Below are 13,432 nucleotides of genomic sequence, written 5' to 3'. Positions count from 1 at the left end.
TATTTTTAGATGTGCAATTTTGGTCCTGTAGGCAAACAGAACAGAAGCTCATCTTTTGCTGAGAAGGTACGGAAGTTCTCTTAGGGGTGCCCTGGAGACAGCTGAGTCCCTTGCATTACATGATCTCCTTAGAAGCTTCCCCAGGCTACAATTTTCCGAGTGGAGTCTGCCTCATAAACTGTCATCAGCCAGCTCCAAGTCATAAGCTCCATGTTCTCCCCCGGGGAAGAGAACTTCTTAGAAAGAAGCAGCCCCTAAACAGCTGTAGGGCACACATCGGAGCAAGCGCCTTTCACTCTAAGAAGGACCAGAGCAACTGCAGAACGTCTTGGGGTCCATAAGGTCAGAGGAAACAAGTCAGAGGGATGGTGCTTCTTGAGAGAGATGGACTTTTTCCCTTATTTGGCAGGAAGTCAAGCCCCTACCTGCTGTAGTCATCTAAGTGACTGACTCATCCAAAGTTTCTTATTGCCAGCCCAGAAAGCACTCTTTGTCACCGCAATCTCACTGCAAGCCCAGCCTCCATTCCCTTGCTTCTTTCTGGGCTACATGAATTGTCACAAAGTTGAGACACACGGTAACTCTGTTTTCTTCCCTTACTGATCGAGAGCGTGTCCTTTTCCTAACAACCCAGTTTGGTTTTTGACTCAATGGAGTCTTTCTAAGACAACGACAGGTATAAAATTATGTTAAAGTACATGGCAAGACAGGTGGTGAGCCATGTTTGTTTGGGTTGGGATATCAGAGAGAAAGCTTAAGGACAGTCTTGATCGAGCTAATGTGCATTTCACATTCTAAAAATAAAGCAATTACAGTTTGCAAACTGAGTATTTATCATACATCAGGAGCAGTGCTAAGTAATTTCCAAGGATTATCACATGCAATTCTCACGACCACCTCAGGAAGTGTTCCAATTTTACGAGGGACAAAATGAGTCTCAGAGAGGTTAGGTCACTTGCCTAAGGTCACAGAGTTAACGATTGATGGAGACAGCGTTCAATCCAGGCAGTGTGTCTCCAGGACTGGTTCTCCTAATACACTGCCTACTGCTTTCCTGAAAAACAGTGATGCCACTTTTCTCCAAGGGTCTCCAAACCTGCTCCAATGTGCTCATGGCCACACTGGACCTAAAATGGTTGTGAATTTATGCAAAACTCTTAAATGTCTAACACATTTGAAACAGCAAAGAAAATGTCACATAATAAAAACCTCCTAATTTTAATCAACGATTGACTCAAGCCTCAATTCCTTTTGTTTTATGTTTTTCAGTTTTAAACCATAATCCCCATTGTGGAGAATTGAACAGCTTCACTGTGATAAAATGATGCTATCTTCCTACCCCATCCTTCTAGAAACAGCACCTGCGGTGGCAGCAGCCACAGAAAGCTCAGAGCTGGGGCCGAGACTTCCCCGGGTGTTTCGTTTTACCTGCTATAGACGAGGCACTCTCGGTTATTGATCACTGTATCGGATTTGTACCTCCGGAGGTCTTCCCAAGCATCCTTGATGGCAGTGACCGTCAGGATGATACAGATCGGTATCATGCTCACCTCAGGCTGGAAAGCATTGACCACGGGGATAAAATTCAGAACCACAAGGCCCACAAAATAGAAATTGGCAAACCGGTGTAGCTGCTCAAAGATGTTCTTGGGTATGAAGGACAACAGCGTGTACTTGCTGGTCTTAATTTGATTCCCATGGTAATGTCTGTTGGGGTTCTCTTTGTGGGACCGTCCTTCAAAGGGCAGGTTGGAGACCACCACTCGTTTCCTGTCTTCTTTCCTTTTCAGCCTTTCCTTGCCTTCCTTTCTCATCTCTGCTCAATCCCGTCTCTTTAATTCTCATAGCAGGACACTTGAGCTCCCCATAAAAGAGGTTCTTCCCTGATCAGTTCCGTTGTTCAGCTGTCAGCGAGTGATGTTCCTGACATCTTTTACTCGCCTTGTCTGCTGAAAATTTCTCTCTTCTTTCAAAAGGAAAACTAAAAGTAAAAAGCCGGTGTATAAACTCTAGGGGAGAAGTATGACAAGGAAAGAGCTTGCAGAGAACAGGTGTGTACCCACCAGGTCACTTCCTTCTATTTGTTGAGACTCCACCTGTTGGAATGCAGACGTCACCCACAGGTAGCTTCCTTTTCCACCCCAGGCAACCAAGAACAGGTGTGCCAACTCTGGGTCCTAAAACCTACCTGGTTAAGTTCTAAAAGCAAGGAGTGTTAGCCAAGAGCCACAGATGTTTTAAAAACAGTATACATTTTCCTGTTTGGGAGACATTGCCTGTCACTCTCCAAAGAGCTGTTCCTGAACTTGGTCTCCTGAGATGATTCAGTCAATTTTAGAGTTTAATTCTTGAGGTTTCAACTCTGCTCTTATGGCATTTACATGAGTTAAATTAAAGGTTTCTAAATCTCAGCACTACTGACATTTTGGGCTGGATCATAATTCTTTGTTGTGGAAGGTTGTCCCGTATATTGTAAGATGTTTAGCATCATCCTTGGCTTTTACTCACTAAATGCCAGTAGCAACCTCCTTCCCGATATGGCAACCAAAAACATCTGCAGACATTGTCAAAAGTTCCTTGCAGGGCAAAATTGCCCTGGTTGAGTATCACTGAATTACATGAATTGAAGAAAATTAATGTGAGAAGAGAGACCAATTTTTTGAAAACACTGATAAGTTTGCATAATCTATTTGCCACAGAGAAAACAGAGGAATGATTTCCCTTACCTTTCATATATCTGGATGTTGGAGCAGTTTATCTCTCTATCAAGGCGGTGTCTCTTGAAGTCCTCTATGCCATCCTTGACCATGGTGATGAACAGGACAATGGCCAACGGTAACATAGTAATCTCCCTGTGGAAGACTTCCATGGAGGGCATCCAGTTCAGAATCACCAGGAACAGGAAATAGAGGTTAGCCCATCTGGAAGGGGCAAGCAAGGTATGAATGAAAACCGTGGAGAAGAGAAATATACTTGCCGCATTACTGCTTCCCTATTAGCCCTTGCCAACTAAAAATGACATTCTCTTTCAGTGTCACCTCGAACATCATGGTAAGGGCTTTAAAGTCAAATCCATTTAAAATGGGGATAGTACTATCTACTTTAAAGGGCTCCTATAAATATTACCTGGGATGAATATTTGTTATGTATGCAATGGAGGGTTCCAGAGTATAGTAGTTGCTCAATAAATGATAGGTGCTAATAATTACAAAACTTAGGATAATGTCTAGGTGCATATTTTGCTTTATAATTAAAAGATAATTTTGCATATATTATCTCAAAAGACTGGCTTGCACTTTTACGTTTTCCAAGTGCATCTTTCTCCCTCTTGCCACAGTGCCTTTGCACATGAAGGTCTGTTTGAAAGAACATTCTTCTGGCTCCCTTCTCTGACTTCTCTCTGCCTCTTTCCACCTAGTTAACACATTCTCTTCTTTCATATTAGACTTCCACAGTTACTTCCTCCTAGAAGTCTTCCTTGACTTTCCTAACTAGGCCCGATTTCTCTTGTACTCACTCTAATAGCACCATATCCTTCTCCTTGGAAGTATCTATCTGAATTATAGTTTACACCAATTTACATAATTCCTAAAATCAATATCTGTCTCTTTCACTAGCCAATATAGTCAGGACAATGTGTCTTTTTCTTTTCGCTCATGTATCTCTAATACACGACACATGGCTTAACACAGAGTAGAATCTGATAAATACTGAATGAATGACAAAGCTTCTCAAGGTACACGCATTTGGCCCAGAGGGTAGCATTTCTGAGTTCATCTGAGTGGCAAATACTTGGCTCTAAAGTGTGTACTGTTCAGTCAAGTGGTCGTATACCTGTGAAACTGCTCCAAGAGATTCTGGGGCAGGAAGGTGAAGAGGGTATACTTGGTGGTGCAGATTCTGTTGCCAGAGTATCTCCTGGAGACCTTGGCCCAATCCCGGTGGGATACGTTGTTGTTGGGGAACACGACCCGCTGCTGCGCCAGGTTGTAGTTCTGCGCCCCCTCCTCTGGGGACAGCAGTGGTGTGGCTTCTGATGGAGACCGTGGGAGGCCATTTCTGACTCGCCACTGCCACCGGTACCAAGACGAGTCCACTGAGAGGGCCATGTCTGGCAGCAAGCTACGATCTGAGAAAGGACATGAAATCACCGTAGTCAGGAGAAATATGAGGCTTGTCAGCGCGAGGTGTGGATATGTTTACAACACACGGGTGGCATATTGGCTCATCCACTTGTCCACCCAACCACCCAAGGTAGACTGTGGCACACGAGGTGAGAAAAATATGTTCAATCCCTATAATTCATACATTCTAGGGTGAGAGACATTAAGCAGATGATCATATAAATAAAATGCAACTAACACTCTGATAAGTGCCATGAAAGCATTTCAGCTGGTCGATGGTATGGAGAGGGTGTAGATGACCTCGATGGGGCAAAAGTGTGGCCTGGAGGACTGTGAACCCAGGGCTCAGAATTCTAGCTCTGGTTCATTCCTGACTCCAAACTGCCCCTTCACCTCTCTGGGGTTGTGTCCTCACCAGAGTTTGAGGAGACCTAGTCTTACTCTAATTTTTTTCACAAGCCTTTTGTGAGGAACAAATTGGACAGTATAAAAAGTGGAGACGTGTCTTAAAGGGAAAGCTGTTTATTCTCTAGGTTTTCCCTCACTCTAAAGTTTTCTGATACTGATGATATTTCAGAGGCGCTCATTTGTGGTCAGAACCTCACGTGAGAGTGATTGATGAAACAAGAGAAAGTCTCTTTCCTAGGAAATTTGGGCCTGAGGTGACTGGACTGCACTGAATGCGGTTCCATGAACGCCGTGGGCTTTTCCTGATCTGGTTGTCTGGGGGTGAGGGTTGGAGACCCCTTTCTTTCTTGCCATTCCATTTGGTGGTTTCTGAAACTGAGCCCTTAGTCCTAGATGGAGGAAGGAGGCTGCTTTATCTAGGATATTCCAGTTTCTGAGCTCTTTTAATAGAACCTATAAGCAAGCTCTCAAGGTTCCTTTTGGCCACATCTTGCTTAGAGACCCAGTAGAATTAATTCAAATACATACTTTATAAGGTTAGAAGCTGTAGACAGTTTGCTTCTCACCTAGTAGGCTTGCAGGATGATTTTCTTTTGAATAAATGGATGAGTGAATGGCAGGCATTATTAATCTCACAGTGAGCAACCCCATCTGTCATTGAAAATGTGATTCACTAAAGGAGAAGTTCCATTTCCCATTTAAATGGTAATAGTTTACCTTCCTGATGCTCCTATGATCTGACCCTTACCCTAATTCTCCTCATGACTTTAATGAACCCAAATGATTTCTAATGCACAGACCCCAAGGCTGAAAGAAGCTCTTCAGAGTCTTAAGTGAGCCCTTGTATCAAGCATGAAAAAAAGTAAATGCAGTTACTGACGCCCATCATAACGAGACAAAAGCAATATTATGACATGTGGTAAGCCCGAAATAATCATGTATATCTTCTTTCTCATTATTAAAATAAATGCCCCTTTCACGGATTCTTTTTCAAAAATATTATTATTATAAAAGGAAAGGAAAGGAAAGGAAAGGAAAAGCTCATTCATGAATAGAGTGGAAAATGCAAACAAGAAATCTTGCCTTGGCTAATGCCATACATATCACATGTCTGTCAATTTTACGTGATAAGGTCTTCACAAAGGAAGACTGGATTGACACGGGAGATGCAGGTATGTTAGGTGGGGCAATTGAGAAAGTCCACTTATCATATTATATTCTTTTCTTTTCTTTATTAACAGTGTAAAATGAGCTTACTTAAAAGCAAAGCAGATATAAAGTGGATGCCAAACAAGTAGATGAAGTTTGATGAGGAACTGAATATTTGCATAGTTTCAAAGTATCTTTCCTTCAAGTTATTAATTACAATGGTTAAAGAAAAAGAAAAGAATCACCTTGTAGTGGAGAAATGTGGCAGACACCACCTTACCCAAGAGATCAAAGCAAACACCACCCATTTTGGGATAACTGGATATGTTGGGTCTCCTGATACGATATACTGAGAACGTCACTTCTGTGGTAGTCACAAGGACACACTGAAAAATCTCAACCTGGGGGCTGGTCTCCAGAACTACTGGCTTAGGTTGGTCAAAGGTCAAAGAAAAGCAGAGGAACTGCTTCTGATTAAAGAAGACTAAAAAGGTATGACAACTAAGAGTAATGTGTGATCCTGGATTGGCTCCTGGACCGGGGGAGATAAAATAGGTATAAAAGACATTATTGGACAATGGGAAAAATTTAAATATGAAATGTGGATTAGAAACAGGATCTTAATAATGTTAAATCTTCTGATTATGATAATTACATGGTGGTTCTATAAGAAATTGTTCTTAATATATGGAAACCAAGAGCGGAAGGGGGTGGGGTGGGATGAATGGGGAGATTGGGATTGACATATATACAGTACTATGTATAAAATAGATAACTAATGAGAACCTACTGTATAGCACAGGGAACTCTACTCAGTGCTCTGTGGTGACCTAAGTGGGAAGGAAATCCTAAAAAGGGTGGATATATGTATACGTATAGCTGATTCACTTTGCTGTATAGCAGAAACTAACACAACATTGTAAAGCAAGTATACTCCAATAAAAATTAATAAAAAATAAAAAGCAACAAAGAGGTCAGCAAGAAGAAGCTAAAGAAAAATAAGGGGAGGAAGGAAACTGACTTATTTAGCTAGATTATATTTAAGTATGGTTAGAGGTAGGTACTCAGATGATGTCAACAGTAAACCATGTCAGCTCTGCTTTCCCTTGCATTGACTTTAGTGTCATTTCCTAACTCCTGCATGCATTGAAATCTTACTTCTTCTCCCCGCGCATACATGTATTACCTGATCCAGCCTTTTCAGCAGTTGGCTATATTTAGTCAGTACTTAATTAAATAATAATATATATGAATTTAATAAATAAGCTCTTTTTCATTAGTCATTTGAAACAAAGAATCTGAAGGAAGGGGCCATATATCATGTCTTTTGGATTATCTAGCAGCTTGCATACGACCTCTCACAAAGCAGATGATCAATATATACTAAAAAAAAAAAAGAAAAGAAAGAAATTGCTCTTGTTTGCAGGAAATCCATCCTAAAGTAGTTATGGGTTAAGGAGCAAGACACTTCAATGGTGTGTATGTATATGTGTGTGTATACATATATGCGTATGTGTATATATACACAGTTAGCTAGGTAGGAGGTTGTGGAAGCGTGTTCCAGGTAGAAGAACTGGTTCTACAAAGTTTATAGGACTGTTCTATAGAGGCCATGAAGTAGGGGACAAAGAGTAGCAAAAGGTGAGGGTGGAGAGGCAGGCAAGGGCGAGGTGGCCTGTTAGAGCTATTTATTACGCTGAGAGTAAGAAGTCCTGGAGGGTGTTGGGCAGGGAAGCGGCGAGCAGAGCTGTGGGCCCCAGGCCGCGTGAAGCACACGAGAATGGGCTGGACGGACCAAGACGGGGAGGCAGCTCCGTAACCCAATGCTTCCCCTTTGCTCCAGAGAAGGCACTTCTTTCCAAAAGTAGAACAGGAAACAAAGGGGGATTGTGCAATTCTTTTATCCGAGGTGTGGTTTATTACTGCTTTCAGAAAGGGAGGGGCATATCTGAAGCAACTCTCCAAGGTCCTTCCGATTGTAAAATCTCTCTCTCATTCTAATTTTCCCGAAATGGCACCTTCCACTAACAATAAACTTGGGGATTATCTTATTTTGCTAATGAACACTCAGATCACCTCTGGCTTGAGACAGTAATCCTCTCTGGCACTAATATCACTTTTCCACTGGGCAGAATGTCCCCTAGATGGGGTGTGTGTGGGGAGTATTTCTATACGGTGGACCATTAGTCTAAAATACTGGGTTAATTAGAGTTTGCTAGGAAATTCTGTTCTTATTCCCAAACTTTCTCTATCCTGCCTGGCTCACGTTTTCAATTAACCCTAGTTCTTTGCTTTTACATTTTAATGAACTCAGCTAAACCCCATCTTTAGCAAATTCCATTTTTATTCTTAGGGGTCAATTAACCAGTTATTCATTGAATCAAAAAAATACTTATTGAACCTTTGTCAGGATAAGTGCCACAAAGGAGAAGAGGGTGCAATGTGATTGCAGGACAGAGGGATGTGACCCCGTCCCTGAGGAGGTGGGGTTCACTGAGCTGAGATCAAGAGATGAGAAGTAACTGCATAAAATTGTGTGTGTGTGTCTGGATGTAAGTGAGCAACCTAGGAAGAAGCCACATTTGCAGGCTTCCTGTGGCTACAGCAAACATGTTGACTTTAAAAATGGAAAGACCCAAGTGGGGTTAGAAAGCAGGAAAAAGTTGTTACTAGAAAATTATTTTCCCTTCATGTACAGTTCTCTGAAAAGGATATCAGTTGGTCAGGACCGTGGGAGCGGGGGGACCCTATAAAATTAAGTTTAATCTACACTTAGATTCTTGAAGAATAGTACACTACCCTGATATTAGAATTAATTAGAATCTAAGAAAGTTTCATCCTCAGTTAACCACAGGGGTTTTTAAAGCACTCCACCCTGAGGACAAAATGTGTAAATCTTACAAAAACAATTTCCTGTTAGACACTGAGTTAAACAATAACCACCTTAGAAGAAATAGTCTGGGGTTAGTGTGTCCTCAAATCTATCAATTATATCAGTTTTCCCCAAATTGCAAGCATTCTTGGGTCATCTTTCTAATTCTTGCTATACCCTAATAACATTTGTTTTATTAAATGCAGTATATTTTATTTCAAGTCAACTCACTTTTTAAAAGCTTAATCAACTTTGGCTTTGTGCTAAAGCACTGATAACTGAAATTAGGAGTTTGACACACATTATTTTTTTTAATAGGCATTAACAGGTCCGACTTTTATTAAAATAAAACTGTTGTCCTGTTACTACAACATTTGTCCTAGACCATCTATAACTCTATTTGCTATCTGGAAACCAGGTTCAGAAACATCACCAATCACCCAGAAAGTATCAGCCATTTTCATTATTTGAGGTATTTCCAACTACTGCAGGAAAGACTGCTAACATGTTTTGTAAGATTTTTGTTTGCTTCTCACAGAAGTTTCACAACAGAGGCAACAGCAATAAAAGGTTTTTCATCAACCCTGAATTAAAGCAAAAGTCCAGTGACCACATTCCTATCCATTCCCCAAACATTTTACTAGATCAAGGAAAGATTTGCAATAAAACAATCTTATCATCAATTTCTTATTCATTTTGCTTTTTCCATTTATGTTGACTGGATTTGCTTAAGGAAATGGCCCTCACGTTTATGTAGTCTTTTACCAATTTTACCCATACTCATTTTACAGATGAAGAAACAGAAATAGAGTAATTTCTCTGTAGAACCTGTCATTTCTTCCTACTCCATTTCAGGAAAACCTATATTTGCTAGAATCTGAGGTATACCTTTTTTTTTTTTTTTTTTTTTTTAATTTGGCTGTGTTGGGTCTTTGTTGCTGCGCATGGGCTTTTCCTAATTGAGGTGAGCAGGGGCTAACCTTTGTTGTGGGCGCAGGCTTCTCATTGCAGTGGCTTCTCTTATTGTGGAGCATGGGCTCTGGGCGTGCAGCCTTCAGTAGTTGTGGCACGCAGGCTCAGTAGTTGTGGCTCGCGGGCTCTAGAGTACAGGCTCAGTAGTTGTGGTGCACGGGCTTAGTTGCTCTGTGGCATGTGGGACCTTCCTGGACCAGGGATTGAACCTGTGTCCCCTGCATTGGCAGGCGGATTCTAAACCACTGTGCCACCAGGGAAGTCCAACTTTTTTTTTTCACATTTGTTTTGAACCTAGGACGTGTCACATTATTGATATGGTAATGTTTCTTTGTTTTTTTACCCTCGTAACATTACTAAGAGTCTCACGCTCTACCAACTGAGCTAGCCGGCAGGCTTCCTCACAACATTATTAAATTGATAGCGTCTTAGATTCAAAGAAATGTCTTTGGTTGCAGGCCAGAAAACAGAAATCATGGTTTGAGAGCCGCTCACTAAGGTTTCTAGTTCTGGGACCCGTCCAGGAAAGTTCAGTAAGGCTTCATGAGAAAGGAATGGTCAAAGGGGAGACCTTATCCTGCAGTAGAGTGCAGCTCGGGCAGAAGCCTTGCGGATGCCTCAACTTCAGAGTCTCCATTGGCCTTGAATTCAGTACAGGAGTCTACATAGAGCTGCTATGTGCCAACAGTTCCTGAAAGTACTAGACGGTGCTCTGTCCTTCCCAAAGGGAAGGGCAAAAGCTGTGACTGTGCCTCATTCACAGACCACAAAACGTGTCCTATAATTAGGATGCCAGATGCTGCCTTCCTCTAGAGAGGAAGAAATACTGAATAAGAACCGAGTCTGCAGGCCCTTGCACAGGGTGGGGTGCGGATGGCTGCTTTTAGAGGTTGGTGAAAGTGGGAGGAGTGTGAAAGGTGTGGGGAGAGTGAGAACGAAACAGCAATCACCTTAAATAAAATTAACCAAAGGATGCAGTTCTGTAGAAGAGAATGAAAATACCTGACAAATGAAATCCTATAGGACCTTTGTGGGAAAGGAACGATCAAAAGATAGATTTTTATAAAACTTACGTATTATCAGCACGCCACACTCAGTGTCCATCACGAGTCTAGTTAATGTTTTTTACCTGATTGATTTTCTCTTAGCTCCTCAGTCCATAAAAGACTTACTCCAACAGATTTTCAAGGACAACTATTTTTTAAACAGATGAGAAGATATTTCTGCCATGTTAAACGTCATTATCCTCCGAGTTCATTAGCATTTAGGGCACCACCAGTGATCCAGCAAGCTTATCTCCCATTCAGTGTATTTGGAGCTCAAACCTCACTCATGGAGTATTGGACAGTGGTAATCCCACTGCCTACCTGCCATCTCTACTTCTTTGCTGAGTATCTCAACTCTATCATTTCTAGAACTCCTGGATTCTCTCCAAAATTCACTTTGGCTCCAGTAGTCCTTATTTCTATGAATAGCATCTCCAGTTACCCAAATGACCTAATCATTAACTTTGATTCCTCCTTCATTTGATACAGCCAATCTATCTTTGTGTTCTATCCATTTTTGTCTTCTGAATATTCTTCAAATCCATCAGCTTCTCAACATTTCTACTGCTTCCATTTAAAAAAAGGCATTAGCACCTCTTGTCTTGGATGACTGCAACAAACTTTTAACTGGTTCCTACATCCTTGCTTGTTCCCTTTCCAATCTAGCCTTCACATAGCAGCCAGAGTTATTTTTCTAAAGTGTAAGTTAGATCATGTCAGTTCTCTTATTAATGCTCTTTATGATTGATTGCCTTTGTACAAAATCGAGACTTCTCCCTGTGGCCTACATTTCTTTATAGGATGCAGCTCCTGCCTACCTCTTTCCTTGCTGCTTAATATTCTCAAACACTCCAAGCTCTCCCTCTCTCTCTCTCTCTCCCTTTTTCTTGGTGCATGGATCTAGGCATTTAGTAGTTCCTTTCCTTAAAAGCTCTTTTTTCACTTTTAAGCTGGGCTAGGCTGTGAAACAAATAAGCCTCCAAATCTCAGTGGTTTAGCACAATCTACGAAGAGTTTGCAGGTCCAAGTAATTCACCTCCATCCAGTGACTCAGGGATCCAGGCTCCCTCCACCCCATGATCTCAACATGTGGCTTTAAATATAACCATGACAAGGACCCAGAAGTGAATAACATTACCTTGCTCATAGTCAAATGGCCAGAATCAGTTACATGGCCTCATCCTAACTGCAAGGGAGGCTGGGCTACGTGGGAAGCACACAGAATCTTTGGTGGGTATTGGTTGTCTCTGCCAGGTCGCAGATTAAAAGACGTTTCTTCAGAGAGTTAAATAACAGATTAATCCAGTGAGTGCTACTGGAGTAACGTGGCAGCATGACGACAGGACATGGTCAGAACGTCATTATTGCCGTTAGCTGAAGGAAGAGTTTACATTTTCCAAATACTCTGACACCTTCTACTTGCGTGTCCTGCTTCAAATTTGAGGCCAAGAGAGTAGCTCCTAAACTCTGGCCCTTCAACATTGCCCTTGAGGTAGACCGCTGACAGCAAGAGGTCAGAGAATTCCCATGTGCGTCTGGCACAGTCTGTAGATGGAACACATTATATGCTGCCTACATATGAGAGCCCCTATTTTAAAGTGTGGCAGATACTTTTAAGATAGATATATTGTAAATTTGTATAAAGTCATTACCAAATACACAATCGGATTCAGCTGCTGTGCATTTTTCAATTAAAATTATAGCAAATTCCAGGTGGAGATTGTAAAATTCTTTGATGACAAAAGAGATCTTTGGGCTCTGAAAGGTTGGAAACACTGGTGTAGTAAAGGGAGCCCAGGACTGCACGCAGGGTGTTTGGCCGAGAGACTGATCTGTAATGCACAGTTCCTGACCTAACAAAATAATTGTAGACATGAGATGTACACACAGGAAAGGTAACTGGATAGGCTATCAACGGGGAATTGAATAAATGCAGACATCAAGGAGTGGTGGTTGTCAGAGATGGAAGAAAACCTGGATGACTAGGAAGGATGAGGCAAGTTCCTGGGGAAGCAGAAGTGGCCAAGTAGTGAATATGAGGGCTTGGGTATTGGTCCAGAAGCAGGCGTTGGTCCAGAAAGTATAAGAATAGGCAAGTGAGAAGCCCCATCTGTTGTCCCCACCTCTCAGACCTACTAGTCAGAAAGCCCGGGGCTAGGGTGGGGAATCTGCTCTCTTAACCAGTTCCCAGATATTCTATGGCAGGGGTTGCCAAAGAACCAACCTGGAGAGGCCCTGCCTTATGCGCTTACATGTCTGCTCTCTATTGAAAATGACCTTTTCCCATTTTCTCCCCTCTACTCCAAGCCTGATTTCCCAAGTCTTTTCCTTAATGAAAGACAAAAGGTCTTGGGAAATAAAAAGACAATCTGGGCAATCCTGTCTTTGTAACAGGCAGGTAAAATGAGATGTGCAATTTCATTTTTTATATCCCTCCAGGCAGAAACGTGATTTCACTTAAAAGTTGCTTTATAAATTCTTTTGGTTTGTTTTACCGACAAAATATAAGTTGGGTCTAATTAAAAGTGAATAAATTGCTTGCAGAAGCTGAATAAATCAGTGCTGAGCTGCAGGGTGAAGAAAGTTGTTCAAAGTCTGCAGGGCTGAAAGCAATTAAAAGACAATAGTATACACTGGCAGGCTCAGCTCACGTCACTCAAAACATACGCGTGCTTATGTGAGTTGCATGCTGACTAACAAGCCCAGGAAAGCCTGACGTGGGGACAGGCAGGGAGCAGGACCTGGGAAATTTGGGAGGAGCTTTCTACAAGGTCAGATGGACGAGTCACCTGGCTTAGTGCAAAGAGTGTAGGACCAGATTTGTTAAGTGGGGTGAGAAAAATGGATATTTTAGCTGGTAC

At 41.9% G+C, this 13,432-nt stretch overlaps 1 protein-coding gene across 3 annotated transcripts in view; it reads right to left on the bottom strand.

Annotated features, from left to right (window-relative positions):
- ATP10B (ATPase phospholipid transporting 10B (putative)) overlaps positions 1-13,432 on the bottom strand; it is a 310,749-nt gene that overhangs the window by 121,725 nt on the left and 175,592 nt on the right. For all 3 annotated transcript variants that reach the window (XM_049708452.1, XM_049708451.1, XM_033432029.2), the window contains 2 exons: positions 3,835-4,129; positions 2,727-2,921 (listed from right to left, as the gene is read on the bottom strand). In XM_049708452.1, the coding sequence (XP_049564409.1) occupies positions 2,727-2,921; positions 3,835-4,109 (470 nt within the window). In that variant the 5' untranslated portion in view covers positions 4,110-4,129. The remainder of the gene's footprint in view (positions 1-2,726; positions 2,922-3,834; positions 4,130-13,432) is intronic.

Source organism: Orcinus orca, chromosome 3 (genome assembly GCF_937001465.1).
Source record: "Orcinus orca chromosome 3, mOrcOrc1.1, whole genome shotgun sequence".
In the NCBI taxonomy this organism is placed as follows: Eukaryota; Metazoa; Chordata; class Mammalia; order Artiodactyla; family Delphinidae; genus Orcinus; species Orcinus orca.
This window is presented reverse-complemented; position numbering and strand designations above follow the sequence as displayed.